At 48.8% G+C, this 17,896-nt stretch overlaps 1 protein-coding gene across 1 annotated transcript in view; it reads right to left on the bottom strand.

The window, feature by feature from the left end:
- TMED10 (transmembrane p24 trafficking protein 10) overlaps positions 1 to 17,896 on the bottom strand; it is a 63,240-nt gene that overhangs the window by 6,690 nt on the left and 38,654 nt on the right. The window contains exon 4 of the mRNA XM_033952397.1: positions 15,648 to 15,774. Within this exon, the coding sequence (XP_033808288.1) occupies positions 15,648 to 15,774 (127 nt within the window). The remainder of the gene's footprint in view (positions 1 to 15,647; positions 15,775 to 17,896) is intronic.

The following is a 17,896-nucleotide window of genomic DNA, read 5'->3' as shown; positions in this document are numbered from 1 at the left end:
TGGATCAGTCAACTCCTGTGTTTTGCCCATTGTGTCTTCCCAGCATTTTTTCCACTCAGTATCCTCATGGATACCTTCTTCCGAATAGTCGATACTTGGTCGACTGTCGGCTTTCCCCTTCTTCTTAGTTTAAAGCCTGTTCTATTTCTCTCTTGACGTTGTTTGCTTGAAGTCTAGTTCCCGCCGCGCTCAGGTATAGTCCATCTCTCCTGAAGAGCTTGCTCTTGCCCCAAAACATTGTCCAGTTCCTCACGAAGTGAAACCCCTCTTCCTCATACCATCTCCTCATCCATGCATTTATTGATTGTAGTTCTGTCTGCCTCTTCACATCTGCCCTCAGTACTGGTAGGATCTCTGAAAACGCTATCTTCTGAGTCATCTTCAACTTCCTTCCCATAATCTTGAACTGTTTGTTCTATTAGTGCATTTCTGCTGACATCATTTGTCCCGATGTGGATCATCACTGTAGTCTCTTCCGTCTCTGCTCCTTCTAGGATCTTTTCAATTTTGTCCACGCTCCTGGGAAGCAGGTCACTAGTCTAACCTCTCTCCCACCTGCTATGTGGCTATCTACTTGCCTTAGGATTGAGTCTCCCACTAGGATCGCAGACTTTCCCTTCAGTTTTCGATCCGGTCACAGGTCTATGTCTTTGGAGTGCTTCGCTGCTTCTTCTGGGCATCGACAAGACCTTTCCTCCCCTTCTTGCGGGATTCCTCTGTGAGTTTCTTCCTTGGAGTCATCTTCCACTTGTTCTCCCGTCCATGTTGGTGTATCTTCATCTTTCCTCTGATGTTTGTGTTCTTCCACCCTCCTGTAGGCCTCCTCAATGAACTCCGAGTTCCCCGACTTCTTCCTCAATGTGTCTCTCTCTCACGAAGTCCTCAGCTGTCCTGAATGGGTCTTCTGTGCTGTAAAATCCTTCCAGTTCCTGTACCCTGTCCTTCAGTTGCCTAACTTTCTTCTTCAAGCTTTTCAGCTCCTGACACCGACCGCATACATATGACTGCCTCCCCGAGGGGAGGTAGCCATACATATGACAGACTGTGCAGAACACTGGAAAGCTCATCTTCTGGATTCCCTCTGCTTCCATTGCTGTCCGCCTTTATGGAGTGCTCTATTTCATTTCACTGGTACCTTTTTGCTTGTGTGGGTGTGAGTGTGTGTTCTCTTCTGTGCCTACTTGTGCCTCTTCTGTGCCTGCTTGTGTGAGTGTGTGTTCTCTTCTGTGCCTGCTTGTTGCCCTTCTTGAGGCCCTTGGCAAAGACTCTCTCGCTAAGGCGAGCACCTTTGCCGCTCGCTTTCACCGCGTGCCGAACGGCTGCGCATCGTTGGCTCCTCCCCTTTTAAGGGGGAGTTCAGCTTCAGTGTGCTGCTGACGTCTGAGGGGTGGGCGGAGTTATCTCTCGCCTCTGCCCCTCTCAGTCTCTTGTCTGCCTCTCTCTCCGCTCTCGTGCTCCCGACTCTCCTCAGCCGCCTCCGATTCTCCCTACAGCGATCTCCTTGCCATTGGCTCCTCCCCTTTTAAGGGGGAGTACGACTTTGGTGTGTGGCTGACGTCAGAGGAGTGGGCAGAGTTCTCTCTCGCCTCTGCCCTTCTCAGTCTCCTGCCTGCCTCTCTCTCCGCTCTCTCTCGTGCTCCCGACTCTCCTCGGCTGCCTCTGATTCTCCCTACAATAAAAATTCCTGCACCTTGTATATTCCTCTCTGCAGTCTCTTTTTGCTTTTGGTGTTCACCTCTCACTGCAGATTTGTTGGATTTCTCTTTGTTTTGCCTTGTGGACCACCAAATACTGAGTCATCATGGACACACAAAACGGTCTTTTTCAAGGCTTCCACAATCAGCTCCTGGTTTAGTCTTTGCAGTCAAAACTGTAGATTTCCATCTCTGTCCTTCGCAGATGTAGTCAATTTGATTTCGATACATGCCATTTGGAGAGATCCATGTATACTGGCGACGTTTGTGGTGTTGGAAATGCGTATTCATGACCGACAGTTGGTTTGTTTTGCAAAATTGTACCAAGTTATCACCAGCTTCATTTCTTTCTCCTAAGTCCTGCTTTCCAACTACTGCATCTTCAGACGTACTTCCTTCTTTTGCATTGAAGTTCCCCATAATGATCAGTAAATCTTGTTTCGGCATTTGATCTATTACATTTTGAAGTAGAACAATTCTACATCCTCATCTTCTGTGTCTGTTGGAGCAAACACTTGAATCAAGATGACATTGATCGGCTTTCCCTGCAGAAGGACTGACATGACTATTATATTACTTTACATTAGTGATTTCTATTCCATTACCTTGCGGTTCAAGGCGGATTACATCCAAACTAAAACAAGAATTACATTTCAACTTTGAAGTAATAGATTAAACGATGAGATAAAATTTAAGAGAGAATTATGGGTTTTAGATAATGTTTGGTAACTAGAAAAAGACTTATTACTGATAACATTGTACATTAGTATCATCTTTGAAAGCTTATTATTGAGGATAAATGCCACACCATTTTTCCTGTTTCATGACTAGAAAGTACAGTTTCTTACCGTAACAGGTGTTATCTAGGGACAGCAGGCAGCTATTCTCACATATGGGTGACGTCATCCGACGGAGCCCGGATGCGGACACCTCACAAGCAGACTTGCTTGAAGAAACTCAAAGTTTCAAGTTACCCGCACCGCGCATGCGCGAGTGCCTTCCCGCCCAGCGTAGGGCACGTCTCCTCAGTTCAGATAGCTAGCAGAGAAGCCAACCAGAGGAGGTGAGTGGGTTGTGAGAATAGCTGCCTGTTGTCCCTGGATAACACCTGTTAAGGTAAGTAACTGTGATTTATCCCAGGACAAGCAGGCAGGTATTCTCACATGTGGGTGACCTCCAAGCTAACCAGAATGGGATGGTGGGAGTGTTGGTAATTTAGGAGAATAAATTTTATAATACTGTTTGGCCAAAGTATCCAGACAATAGTGAGAAGTGAAGATATGAACCGAGGACCAAGTAACAGCTCTACAAATTTCCTCAATAGGTGTAAATCTGAGGAGAACTACTGAAGCTGCCATAGCTCTGACCTTATGGGCTGTGACTTTACTGTGAAGGGGTAATCCACCCTGGGCATAGCAGAATGAGATACAAGCCGCCATCCAGTTGGAGATGGTACGCTTAGAAATAGGATGGCCCAACTTATTGGGATCGAAGGAGACAAAAAGTTGAGGAGCAGTTCTGTGTGGTTTGGTGCATTCCAAATAGAAGGCCAAAGCACGTTTACAATCCAGAGTATGAAGAGCAACTTCTCCAGGATGAGAATGAGGCTTTGGAAAAAACACTGGAAGAACAATGGATTGGTTGAGATGAAATTCCGAGACCACTTTAGGGAGGAATTTAGGTTTGTCATGATGGAACACTGTGACTGGTGGGTCAGCAACTAAAGCTTGCAGCTCACTGATTCATCGCGCAGAAGTGAGGGCTATGAGAAACACCACTTTCTAAGTGAGATACTTCAGATGAGCTTTATCAATTGGTTCAAATGGAGGCTTCATTAGTTGAGTAAGGACAACATTCAGGTCCCAAACCACAGGAGGCGGTTTGAGAGGAGGTTTGACATTGAAAAGTCCTTTCATGAATGTGGAAACCACCGGATGAGCAGAGAGGGGTTTCCCTTCAACAGGCTGATGGAAAGCCGCAATTACACTGAGATGGACTCAGATAGATCTAGACTTGAGGCCAGAATTGGATAAATGCAACAGGTAGTCCAAAACAGAAGATAAGGAGGAATGCTGAGGCTCCTTATGATGAGAAAATACCAGGTAGAAAATCTAATCCACTTTTGGTGATAGCATTGTCTAATGGTAGGCTTCCTAGAAGCTTCTAAAACATCTCTTACAGATTGAGAAAACTGAAGAGGAGTTATGTTGAGAGGTACCAAACTGTCAGGTGTAGAGACTGCAGGTTGGGATGAAGCAGAGATCCTTGACTCTGTGTAAGCAGAGAAGGAAAAACTGGTAGAAGATATGGCTCCCTGCTGCTGAGTTGAAGTAGAAGGGAGTACCAAGGTTGTCTCGGTCACCGAGGAGCAATGAGAATCATGGTGGCATTATCGTTCTTCAACTTGACCAGAGCCTTGAGAATGAGAGGGAATGCACAGTAAAATTTGACCATTCCAGAAGAAAAGCATTTGCCTCGAGGCGATGAGGACAGTATGTCCTGGAGCAGAATTGAGGCAGTTTGTAGTTGTGGGGAGCTGCAAAGAGGTCTATCTGAGGCGTTTCCCACAGTGAAAAAATGTGATGAAGAGGGGCGGAATGGAGTGCCCATTCGTGAGGCTACAGGAGACGACTCAAGTTGTCCGCCAAGCAATTCTTCGCCCCTTGAATGTAGACAGCTTTGAGGAAGGTGTTGTGGCGGATTGTCCAGTCCCAAACGTTTAGAGCTTCTTGACAAAGGGAGGCAAACCCCGTTCCTCCTTGTTTGTTGACATAATACATGGCGACTTGGTTTTCCGTCCAAATGAGGACTACTTGGTCATGAAGCAGATGTTGAAAACCATTAAGAGCTTTGAGGATCGCTCTGAGTTCCAACAGATTGATATGACACTGACGATCCGTACTGGTCCAAAGGCCTTGAGTATGGAGACCATCGAGATGAGTGCCCCAAGCGTAGGTCGAAGAGTCTGTCGTGAAGACCTTCTGATGGGGGGGCGTTTGAAAAAGCAAACCTCTGGAAAGATTGGAAGAGAGCATCCACCAACGGCGAGACTTCAATGAAGGAGTGACTGAGATTTGTTGAGGAAGGTCGCAAACTTGCGTCCATTGAGATGCCAAGGTCCAATGAGGAATCCTGAGGTGAAGTCTGGCAAAAGGAGTCATGTGTACTGTGGAGGCCATGTGACCCAGAAGTACCATCATGTGTCTCGCTGAGATGGAAGAAAGCAATGTTACTTACCGTAACAGTTGTTATCCAGGGACAGCAGGCAGCTATTCTCACTAGTGGGTGATGTCATCCGACAGAGCCCCGATACGGACATCTTGCAAGCATGTCTTGCTTGAAGAAACTCAGAAGCTTCGAGATGCCCGCACCGCACATGCGCCAGTGCCTTCCCGCCCGATGATCCGGGCGTGTCTCCTCAGTTCAGGTAGCTAGCAGAGAAGCCAACCCAGGGGAGGTGGGTGGGACGTGAGAATAGCTGCCTGCTGTCCCTGGATAACAACTGTTACGGTAAGTAACATTGCTTTATCCCAGGACAAGCAGGCAGGTATTCTCACTAGTGGGTGACCTCCAAGCTAACCTCAATGGGATGGAGGGAGAGTTGGCAACTTAGAATAAATTTTGCAACACTGTTTGGCCAAACTGTCCATCCCTTCTGGAGAAAGTATCCAGACAATAATGAGAGGTGAATGTATGAACCGAGGACCAAGTGGCAGCCTTACAAATCTCCTCAATCGGTGTCGATCTGAGGAAGGCTACAGAGGCTGCCATCGCTCTGACCCTATGGGCTGTGACCCTACAGGGAAGGGGTAATCCAGCCTGGGCATAGCAGAAAGAGATACAAGCTGCCATCCAGTTGGAGATGGTGCGCTTCGATACAGGTCATCCCAACTTATTTGGATCAAAGGAGACGAAAAGTTGAGGAGCAGCTCTGTGTGGTTTGGTGCGATCCAAGTAGAAAGCCAAAGCACGTTTACAGTCCAGAGTGTGTAGAGCTGATTCTCCAGGATGAGAATGAGGCTTTGGAAAAAACACTGGAAGCACAATGGATTGGTTGAGATGAAATTCAGAGACCACTTTAGGTAGGAATTTCGGATGAGTGCGGAGGACCACCTTGTCATGATGGAATACTGTGAAAGGTGGGTCCGCCACCAAGGCCTGAAGCTCACTGACCCTGCGAGCAGATGTGAGGGCCACCAGAAAAACCACTTTCCAAGTGAGAAACTTTAGTGGAGCCTTGCTCAGAGGCTCAAAAGGAGGTTTCATAAGCTGAGAAAGGACAACATTTAGATCCCAAACCACTGGAGGCAGTTTGAGAGGAGGATTGACATGAAAAAGTCCTTTCATAAATCTGGAAACCACAGGATGAGCAGAGAGAGGTTTCCCTTGTAGAGGCTGATGGAAAGCCGCAATAGCACTCAGGTGGACTCGTATAGATGTTGACTTGAGACCAGACTGAGACAAATGTAGACAAATGTAGAAGATGAGACAAATGTAGAAGATAGTCCAATACAGAGGATAGGGAGGCTCGCTGAGGCTCCTTAGAATTGGAAATACACCATGAAGAAAATCTAGTCCATTTTTGGGAGTAGCATTGACGAGTAGCCGGCTTCCTGGAAGCCTCCAAGACATCCCTCACCGCTTGGGAAAACTGGTGAGGAGTTACGTTGAGAGGAACCAAGCTGTCAGGTGGAGAGACTGCAGGTTGGGATGAAGCAGAGACCCCTGATGCTGAGTAAGCAGTGAAGGAAACACTGGAAGTAGGTACGGTTCCCTGCTGCTGAGTTGAAGTAGAAGGGAGAACCAAGGTTGCCTGGGCCACCGAGGAGCGATCAGAATCATGGTGGCATGGTCTGACTTCAGCTTGACCAGAGTCTTCTGAATGAAAGGAAATGGTGGAAACGCATACAGAAAGCGATTCCCCCAATCCAGCAGAAAAGCATCCGTCTCAAGGCGATGAGGATCGTAGATCCTGGAGCAAAACTGAGGCAGCTTGAAATTGTGGGGAGCCGCAAAGAGGTCTATCTGAGGCGTTCCCCACTGAGCAAAGATCTGATGAAGGGGCTTGGAATGGAGTGTCCATTTAAGGCTGGAGAAGACGACTCAGATTGTCTGCCAAGACATTGTCCTTCCCCTGAATGTAGACAGCCTTGAGGAAGGCGTTGTGGCGAACCGCCCAATCCCAGACTCTGAGAGCTTCCTGGCAGAGGGAGGCCGAGCCTGTGCCCCCCTGCTTGTTGACATAGTACATGGCGACTTGGTTGTCTGTGCGAATGAGGACCACCATGTCGTGAAGCAGATGTTGAAAAGCTTGAAGAGCATTGAAGATGGCTCTGAGCTCCAGAAGATTGATTTGATGGAGTCGGTCCGCACTGGTCCAGAATCCCTGAGTGCGAAGCCCATCCAGAGGAGCCCCCCAGGCATAGGTCGAGGAATCGGTTGTGAGGACCTTTTGGTGGGGAGGAGAGTGAAACAGCAAACCTCTGGATAGATTCGAAGAGGTCATCCACCAAAGTAGAGACTGCCGAAGAGCAGGAGTGACTGTGATGTGTCGAGTCCACGGATCCGACACCTGAGTCCACTGAGATGCCAGGGTCCACTGAGGAATTCTGAGGTGGAGTCTGGCAAACGGCGTCACATGAACTGTAGAGGTCATGTGGCCCAGGAGGACCATCATGTGTCTCGCTGAGATGGTTTGGCGAGAAGACACAGACTGGCAGAGATGAAGAAGAGCAGCCAGGCGCTGAGGAGGAAGGAATGCTCTGAAGCGTGTGTTATCCAGGACAGCCCCGATAAAGGGGAGCGACTGGGTCGGCTGTAGATGAGACTTGGGAAAGTTGATCTCGAATCCCAAGCTCTGCAGGAACCGAATCGTTGACAGGGTCGCCGAGATGACCCCTGAGGCCGAGGGAGCCTTGATCAGCCAGTCGTCGAGGTAGGGAAATACCTGAAGACCTTGGTTCCGGAGTGCCGCGGCCACCACCACCAGACACTTTGTGAAGACTCTGGGGGACGAAGACAGGCCGAATGGAAGCACTCGATACTGCAGATGTAGATGTCCCACCCGAAATCTGAGGAACTTGCGAGAGGCCGGATGAATGGGAATATGAGTGTAGGCCTCCTTGAGATCCAGAGAGCATAACCAGTCGTTCTGCTCGAGGAGGGGGTAGAGAGAAGCAAGTGTCAACATGCGAAACCTCTCTTTGACCAGGAATTTGTTGAGGACCCTGAGGTCCAAAATGGGTCGCAGGTCGCCCGTCTTCAGAACAAAGAAGTACCGGGAGTAAAATCCCTGGTTCAATTGGTCCGTCGGGACCGGCTCTACGGCACGAAGCCGGAGCAAAGCCTGAGCTTCCTGAAGAAGAAGGGCGGTCTGAGTCAAGTTGGAAGGAAAATCTCTTGGAGGGTGGTCCGGAGGGACCCGATGGAAATGAAGAGAGTATCCGTCCTTGATGATAGTAAGGACCTAGAGGTCGGTTGTTATGGCCTCCCAGCGATGATAAAAATGATGGAGGCGCCCTCCGATGGGAAAAACAGGGGGAGGCAGAACGAGGTTGGTTATGCCCTCGACGAAACAGTCAAAAAGGCTGAGTGGCCTTAGGGACAGCAGGCGACTGAGACTTCGGCTGACCCTTCTGAGGAGGCTATTGCTTCGCCGGTTGCCTCGCAGGTGGAGCTTGTCTCGGTTGATAACGCCGCTGATAAATCAACGGTGGACGAGAGGGTCGAGACTGTTGAGGCTTAGGCTTCGGCCGAAGAATAGACTGGAAGGACTTTTCATGATCAGACAATTTCTTCGTGACAGTCTCGATGGATTCGTCAAAAAGATCCGCCCCAGCGCATAGCCAGGCGGTCCTGAAGATTCGGGTCCATGTCAATGGTCCGCAACCAGGCCAGTCGGCGCATCGCCACCGAGCAGGCTGCTGCTCGGGCCGAGAGCTCGAACGCATCATAGGCAGATTGCATCAACTGAAGACGAAGCTGGGACAGCGAAGCCACCACTTCCTCAAACTCAAATCGAGCCTGGGTCTCGATGTATGGTGTGAATTTCCGAAGCACAGGCAGAAAGAATTCCAAGTAGGCTGCAAAGTGGAAATTGTAATTCAGGACTCGAGACGTCATCATCGAATTCTGATAGATGCGTCGACCAAACTTATCCATGGTTCTGCCCTCGCGGCCCGGAGGCACTGAAGCATAGACCTGGCCAGGATGAGACCGCTTGAGCGAGGATTCGACCAGGAGGGACTGGTGAGAAAGCTGAGGACCCTCGAAGCCCTTATGATGCACCGTGCAGTACCGAGCATCCAATTTCCCAGGAACCGCAGGGATAGAGTAGGGAGACTCGAAACACCTCATGAAAGTCTGGTCGAGGAGCTTGTGCAGAGGAAGGCGCAAGGACTCGGCCGGAGGACGAGGCAAGTGCATGGTATCGAGGTACTCCTTGGAGTATCGAGACCCAGCATCGAGGGTAATGTCCATGTCATCCGCCATCTGTCTGAGAAATGAGGAGAAAGACAGTTGGTCCGCCGTCGCCGGTTTACGAGAAGGACTGGAAGAAAACGAGGCTTCGGGTTCCACAGAGGCTTGTGAGCAACAAGGCGAGTAGAAAACCTCGGGGTCCTCGAGCTCCGGATCTGGAGGCGGAGACCCAGCCGAAGCAGCATACCCCATCCGAGGCAACTTCTTCTGAGGCGAGACGGTCGAGTGTAGAGAGGAATGCCTCGAAGAGTGTCTGGATCGATGTCCCTCTCGATGCCTTGAAGGGGACCGAGCCCGTCTGTGAGAAACCTGGTCAGACGCCTCCAAGGAGCAGATCGGACTCGATGCCGTTGATCGCAGAGGCGGAAGAGTCGAAGCCTCCCCCAACGACGCCCAAGCTTGATATGGGGTTCGGAAGAACTCGTCCTGCTTCCTGCTATGCCCAGGACTGGGAGGCCTCGAAGGTGGACGCCACACTGTGTCATGGGGCGGGGTAATAGGTTCCAAGGGAGGTAAGTCGCTAAGCGAAGCTTTCCTCGAGGGAATGGACTCCAAAGGAGGCATATCATGAAGAGAGGCCTTCCTCGAGGGAACCGGTTCCAAAGGAGGCATAGCACTAACCGAGGACTTCCTCGAGGACCCGGACACCGCACGCCGCTCCTCCTCGCCGAGCAACGAGGTTGTGCGGCGCGGCGGAGGAGGAGGGGGCGGTCCGCCCCTCGGAACCGGAACGTCACCCTGGATCGAGGCAATCAGCCAGGGTCCCATGGTTTGCATGAGTTCCATGAACTGAGCCTTCAGAAGGGACTTCAACGAAGCCGATATGGAGGGATTCGCACCAAAAGGGGGCCCTTCCGCACGGTCTCCGCGCTCTTTCGGTGCCGCAGGCTTCGGCACTTTAAGCACCACCAGTGGAACTGTAGGGGTCGATACCTGCTCCGAGGAGACGGATGAAGGCACCGGCGCCGAAGTCGAGGCCAAAACTGGCGTGAACGATGCCGGTTTCAGGAAGCCCGAAGCAGCCGGGGAGGCATCAGGCTTCGCCGATGGGGTCGAAGCACCAGTCGATGTCGAAGCTGAAGGATCCAACGAAGCTTCCATCTTGAACATGGACTCCCACAGCAGACAGCGGCGCTTAAACGCCCCCGCCGTCAAAGTGGAGCAAGGCCGGCACGATTTCGGGAAGTGATCCGGTCCCAGACACTGTAAGCAGCGTCGATGAGGGTCCGTGAGCGAAATCGCGCGCTGGCACTTGCTACACTTTTTAAAACTGGTAATCGGCCGGGACATAGGCCGGAAAAGTTCTGCCGCAAGGTCGAAGGCGCGGGGCCTCAGCCACGCGGCCGACCCGGTGTCGGAAGAAAAAAATTTTTTTTATTTTTTTTTATAAAAGAAAACAAAGAAAGAAACAAATGCACAGGAGAGTCAAAAGAACTCAACCCGCGGCAAAACAGAAGGCAAAAAACGAGATTTAATGGGCGCGAAATTGAAGATAGACTTCTCGGCTCCGCGGAAGAAAAAGAACTGAAGAGACACGCCCGGACCATCGGGCGGGAAGCCACTGGCGCATGCGCGGTGCGGGCATCTCGAAACTTCTGAGTTTCTTCAAGCAAGACATGCTTGCAAGATGTCCGTATCGGGGCTCTGTCGGATGACATCACCCACTAGTGAGAATACCTGCCTGCTTGTCCTGGGATAACGGGAAGATACTGTATGACAAAGTTGAAGAAGAGCTTCCATTCGTTGTTGTGGAAGGAATGCTCTGAGTTGGACAGTGTCCAGAACAGCTCCAATGAACTGTAGTTTCTGTGAGGGCTGAAGTTGAGATTTGGGAAAAGTTGATTTCGAATCCCAGACTTTGTAGGAACCAGGTAGGCTGTTGGGTCGCTACAATAACCCCTTGAGACGTGGAATCTTTGATGAGCCAGTCATCTAGGTAGGGAAATACCTGAAGACCATGATTCCTTAGAGCTGCTGCTACCACTACCAGGCACTTGGTGAACACTCTGGGAGACCAGGCCAAGAAGAAAGGGTAGTACTCTGTATTGAAAATGCAGATTCCCCACCCAAAATTTGAGGTACTGACGGGAGGCCGGATGAATGGGGATATGAGTGTAGGCCTGCTTGAGATCCAAGAGCATAACCAGTCGTTACGCTCGAGAAGGGGATAAAGGGATGCCAGGGACAACATGCGAAACTTTTCTTTGACTAGAAATTTGTTGAGAGCCCTGAGATCCAGAATGGGTCGCAGATCGCCCATCTTCTTTGGAACAAGGAAGTAACGGGAGTAAAATTCCCTGTTCTGCTGCTCCAAGGGAACTGGTTCGATGGCATGGAGACAAAGCAGAGCATGAGCTTCCTGAAGAAGAAGGGCGGTCTGGGATAGATTGGAAGGATACTCTCTTGGAGGAAGCTCTGGTGGAATCTGAGAGAAATGAAGAGTATCCTTCCCTGATGATGGAAAGTACCCAGAGGTTGGATGTAATTATCGTAAAAATGATGGAGACGACCTCCTATAGGGGGAAAATGAGACAGTCAGAACGGTGGAGGTTATGCTCTATTGTAAACAGTCAAAAAGGCTGAGTAGCCTTAGGTGTAGCAGAAGGTTGAGGTTTCTGTTTTTTCCAAGGCTGCTGTTTCTTTAGAGGAGGGCGATTGTAAGGAGCCATCCTCAGAGTAGAACGCCGCTGATAAGATAGGAACGGGGCGTGCAGGTTTTGCAGGAGCTGGCTTTGGCTTGGGTCTGACAATAGAAGCAAAGGATTTCTCATGTCAATTTCTTTGTGGCTGCCTCGATGGATTCATCAAAGAGGTCATTGCCGTCACAAGGGATATTAGCCAAGCGGTCTTGAAGATTAGGGTCCATGTCAAATGGTACAAAGCCAAGCAAGACGACGCATAGCCACAGAACAAGCAGCTGCCCAGGCAGACAACTCGAAGGCATCGTAAGAAGACTGCAGGAGATGTAATCTGAGTTGGGATAAAGAAGCCAGGACTTCTTGAAATTCAAAATGCTTTTGAGTATTCAGATAAGTCAAAAACTTTGGCAATAGAGAAATAAGGAATTCAAAATAAGTAATGAATTGAAAATTATAATTGAGGACTTTAGAGGACATCATGGCATTTTGATAGATGCGACATCCGAATTTGTTCATAATTTTCCTTCCCTTCCAGAAGGAACGGTGGCATAAACCTTGGAAGGATGGAACCTCTTCAAGGAGGACTCGACAAGCAGGGATTGATGAGATAACTGAGTTGTCAAACCCTTTGCGATACACAGTTTTATACCTAGAGTCCAATTTTCCTGGAACAGCTGGTATGGAAAAAGGTGTTTCCATGCATCGACCAAAAGTCTGATTCAAAAGCTTATGAAGTGGAAGCTTAAGAGATTCTGCCGGAGGTTGAGGAAGATGCATGACTTCTAGATACTCCTTAGAGTATTTGGAGCCAGTATCTAATTGAAGATCCAAGTCCACAGCCATCTGACGAAGAAAAGATGAGAAAGACAGCTGATCTGCTAATGCTTTGCCTCGAGGACGTCGAGGCAGCCTGTGTCGAAGATGAAGCTTTGGCAGGAAAAAAAGGCATCAAAGGAGTAAGCTGAGTTGGATGAGGCAATCGAAACCGGGACATCCTCGAGGTCCGGCATTGGAGTCGGTGGTCTAGTCGAGGTTGGAGTAGATCGAGGCTTAGTGGAAGAAGGTCTTTCTTTAGATGAAGAACTATGCCTGGAAAGATGCCTTGAAGAAGGCCTCGATCGTCGATGAGAACTATGCCTGGAAGGATGCCTCGAAGAAGGCCTCGATCGTCGATGAGACTTCGCCTCGGAGATGGAAGCAGCCGATGGTATCAACGAATGTATGGGACTGGAGGCTGTACATCGAAGCTCCAGAGGCTTAGTGGAGGAACCTCGATGCACTCCCAAAGACTCTGCTCCTTGTATATAGTGTGAGGATTCCTTCCGAGGCACTTGCAAAGAATCTGCTCCTTGCTGTACGTGCACTGATGCCAGACCAGACACTCGCAGAGACTGCTCCCTGCAAAGTGTGTAAGGTCAGCCTGAGGTAGTGGAAACGGCTTGACCTCGCGGGAGACTGCTGAATGCCCAGGCTGGATGAGAGGAAGAAGCTTCAGTCCCATATTAGTAAGGAACTGAATGAATTGCTTCTCCAACATGGTCTGGAAAGAAGCCAGCAAGGATGGATCCACGTCTGAAACCGGTCCACCTGCCTTGGCTGGAGGTTCCTTCGAGGTAGTGTGAGTGTTTTGACTTGGAAGTCTTAGGCACTTTAATCACCACCGCTGGAACTGACTGCTGAGCTATCTGACCTGAGGAAACAGGAGAAGATACAGCAGATGTCGTCTAAGAAAGAGCCGCTGCAAACGACGGTCTGATGAGGCTCGAGGTGGAAGCAGTAGAAGCAGGAGTAACATTGGTAGGAGTCGAGGCCGAGGTCGCCTTTGAAATCGAGGGATCAGTAGAAGATTCCATCTCGAAGAGCTTGTCCACCAAAATACGACGACAATTGAAAGCTCGAGGCTGAAGCGTAGCACAGCGCAGGCACGACCTAGGTGATGTTTCAGCCCAAGGCACTTGAGGCAGCGACAGTATGAGTCCGTAAGAGAGATCGCGCCCTGGCACTTGCTACACTTCTTGAAGCCCGTGACAGGCCGGGACATAGATGTGAAAATAGCCGCCCTAAGATCGAAGCCCTCGGACTGCAGCCAAGTGGCCTGTCCCGGAAAATGGATGGAAGAGGAAAAATTTTTTTTTTATATAAACTGAAAATAAAATAAAGAAAAAAAGAACAGCGATTTGTGAGGAAAAAAGTTGCAAACCGCGGTTCAGAGAAGGCACAAGTAACGAAGTTAATGCAGAGAGTCAAAGACGGACTTCTCAGCTCCACGGAAAACTGAGAACTGAGGAGACGCGCCCTACGCTGGGCTGGAAGGCACTCGCGCATGCGCGGTGCGGGTGACTCAAAACTTCAAGTTTCTTCAAGCAAATCTGCTTGTGAGGCATCCGGATCCAGCTCTGTCGATGATGTCACCCATATGTGAGAATATCTGCCTGCTTGTCCTGGGATAATAGCAGATCCAATGTTCGTTTGATTGAAAATGGCCCTGTCCTGTTCATTTGAGCTCACTGATCCCTTTCAAATCGATTTTGATTTTTTCTATTTGATTATTAACAATTTCCAGTTTTCCTTGATTCATGCTTCATACGTTCCATGTTCCTATGTTGAGAATATTTTTACAGTTTCTGATCTCCTTTTTCTGTCCAGCAACATCAGCATCAGGACGCCCTGGCAGCTTTGATCCGTCAGCTTCATACTGGGCATACTCTGGGAGACAGTCAGCTCTTCACTAGTAGTATGGTGCGTGTTTTATGACCTAGGGGACCATCTTTCAGCACTTTATGTTGAGTTTTCTTAACAGAGTATAGAAGTAGATTGCCAGGCCTTTCTTCTGCACAGTATAAATTTGATGTTGCCACTGTTGCATGAAACACAATCTTCCACCTCCAACACTGCTCATCTGCTGTTGTCCAGATGGGTGGTACATCGTTAGTCTGACATCTCCGCTTTGGGAGGCCCTGCTGGTAGTGAAACAGCATAGCTTTCAGCTTCTCAGATGTGCACAAGCCCCAGTGGCACATCAAGCCCATGTACCATGACTTAAAAACATGGCTCTTCAAAAAATAAATAATAAAAAAATAAAAATTCCTGGCTACGAGCCTAACTCAGCTCATGACTATGAAGCAAATATACCAATCCATGAATTTGCTGCTCCAAAAATCTAAACCAGGAATGTGGACATTTACCTGCACTGTGTATTAGATGTTTATGTTGCTAAAACTGCTTTTGTAATGTTTTGTGATGCATTAACCAATGTTGCAACCCACCTCAACTTCGGCATTTGGAACCTAGGGCAATACCAGGTGGACTTTACAGTCTATGACCCAGAAATATCAAAGAAGAGACAAATTAATTTAATCATGTATTTTTAATTGGGTACAACTAATGGGTAGACTGGATGCACCTTTCAGGTCTTTATCTGCCCTCATTTACTATGTTACTATGTAAATGAAGCTTCTACTGTAGCCCATACAATATCTCTTATACGGGTCATCTGTGTGAGACTTGCATTGTTGCTTTTCTTTGTGCAGTCCCCATTCAGTGAAGGCAGCGTGCATATGCCCCACTTACTACAAAACTAAAATGCTTTATTCTTTTTATGACCCAAGTTGTTTGGGATTCTTTGGCCGTTTCTAGATGCACAGTGAGAATTGTTAATCTTGGCATCAAAGTTCCAGGCTGCACTTTAAGAAATGGCCCAGTACAAAACTGCATCCCAGCATTACTGGTACAATGCAGTGGTAGCTAGGCATCAGCAGCACAGATGAATAAAGCTATAATACAACAAGAACAAGCCCTTAAGACATGCAAAAGGGGAAAGGGAAGACCTCCTCACCATTAGTATCACGCATCTCTTCTTCCCTCTTCTTCATATAAGCAAAATCATTGACGATGGATTCTGAAAGATCCTCCAGACGCCTTAGCTCCACCTCCAAGGGTTTCAGCTTCTCCACCTTTGCCAGCTAAGCAAGAGAACAGCAAAAGCTTTACCACTGTTAGATATCTAAGTCTTTGCACTCCCCAGCTCCCAGCTTGAAGAAGCAGACAATAGAAAGTCACAATGGCAGAGGACACCTTAAAACTCACATCACACATCAATCCCACTGGCACATGAACTCATGGATTCATACTACATTCCAGAGTGAAGAGAAGAAAGACCTTCTGTTAATGCCATTGCCCAAGAGATGCGAACGCTACCATTTCAGCAATCTCGTGCTCGAAGTCAGTGGTTTCCAACCCTGTCCTGGAGGACCACCAGGCCAGTCAGGTTTTCAGGCTAGCCCTAATGAATATTCATGAGAGAGATCTGCATATAATGGAGGTGCCAGGCATGCAAATCTGCTCCATGCATATTCATTAGGGCTAGCCTGAAAACCCAACAGGGTTGGGAACCACTGCTCTAAGTGATGAAACAAACAAACAAAAAAATGTAGAGTAGAGGTAGACCAAAGAATTTCCAGTGTGCAGAGATGAAAACCTCTTGGATTGATGAGGAATTTGTTTAAATTGATGGAGCACCAACTCAATTTGTGGCACAGTGGTTAAAGCTAAAGCCTCAGCACCCTGAGGTTGTGGGTTCAAACCTATGCTGCTCCTTGTGACCCTGGGCAAGTCACTTAATCCCCCCATTGCCCCAGGTACATTAGATAGATTGTGAACCCACCAGAACAGACAGGGAAAAATGCTTGCATACCTGAATAAATTCATGTAAACTGTTCTGAGCTCCTCTGGGAGAACGGTATAGAAAAGTGAATAAATAAATAAATAAATGTAAAAAGTCCATGGTGTTCCCAGAAAGCCTTTCAGTCTCTGATGGCTCATATTACTGAACAGCTATGATGCTCTTCAGACAAGTACAAGCACTACACACAGAAGATATGCGCTTCTATCTGCCCAGTCACAGCAAGCTTAGGGATTCAAACTAGAGAGCTGCACGGGGACGACGGAAATCCCGCGGGACCTGCGGGTTCCCCCTTCGGGTCACGGGGATCCCGTGGGGACGCCTCCGAGGGTCACGGGGCTGGATGTACTCAGTCGCGCGACTCTCCTTCTCCCTACCTGCTCTGCTTGCAGCACAGAGCCAAACAGAAGTCTTCCCGACGTCAGCGCTGACGTCGGAGGGTAGGGAGGGCTTAAACAAAGCCCTCCCTCAGCCCTCCCTCCTCGGGGACAACGGGACAAGCGATCATTTCCTGTTCCTACCTGTTGCGCAAAAAAAAAAGCCTCCCTCCTTCTTTTCCCCTGGTCCCCTGCTCTTACCACCCTGCTGCTGCTGCTAAAGCCGACAGAAAGTCTTCTTTCCAACGTCGCTGGCCCAGAACGTCCTCTCCAATGTCAGAATTGACGTCAGAAAGAAGACTTCCTGTCGGCTTTAGCAGAAGTGCGGTAAGAGCAGAGGAAAGGAATGAGGGAGGCTTTTTTTTTGTTTGCACGGCAGGGAGGGAGAGAGGTAGGCAGGCAAGCAGGCTGGCTTTGGCCAGGGAGGGAGGGAGGGAGAGAGGTAGACAGGCTGGCTTCGGGGGTGGGGGTGGGACAAAGTGTGGAAGCCAGTGAGAGGGACATGAGAAGGAGGCATTGGGGGCACTAAAGACATGGGAAGGAGGCACTGGGGGCACTAAAGACATAGGAAGGAAAGAGGGAGGAAATAGAAAGGGACAATTCTTGGGCCTGAGTGCAGAAAGAATGAAATGAAAGAAAGGATACACAGATAGAAGGAAACGCAACCAGAGACTCATGAAATCACCAGACAGCAAAGGTAGGAAAAATGATTTTATTTTCAATTTAGTGATCAAAACGTGTCAGTTTTGAGATTTATATCTGCTATCTATATTTTGCACTATATTTGTCTATTTTTCTATAGTTACTGAGGTAACCGAGCTCGCGGAGATGGGGCAAAAACGGTGTTTTTAAATTTTAGTCCTAGTAGTTTGCCGGTCCACAAAATAGTTCTTTTATTTCTGCCGGTCCACAGGTGTAAAAAGGTTGAAAAACACTGCTCTAAAGGGTCCAGTCCAGTCCTGTCCAGACTTTAACAGACCACAACTCCAATATCAGTCTCTTCTAATGGAGTCAGCGATGAAAAAG

This window comes from Geotrypetes seraphini, chromosome 7 (genome assembly GCF_902459505.1).
Source record: "Geotrypetes seraphini chromosome 7, aGeoSer1.1, whole genome shotgun sequence".
NCBI lineage: Eukaryota > Metazoa > Chordata > Amphibia > Gymnophiona > Dermophiidae > Geotrypetes > Geotrypetes seraphini.
The sequence above is the reverse complement of the archived record's forward strand: the minus strand, read 5'-3'. Positions and strand labels throughout refer to the sequence as shown.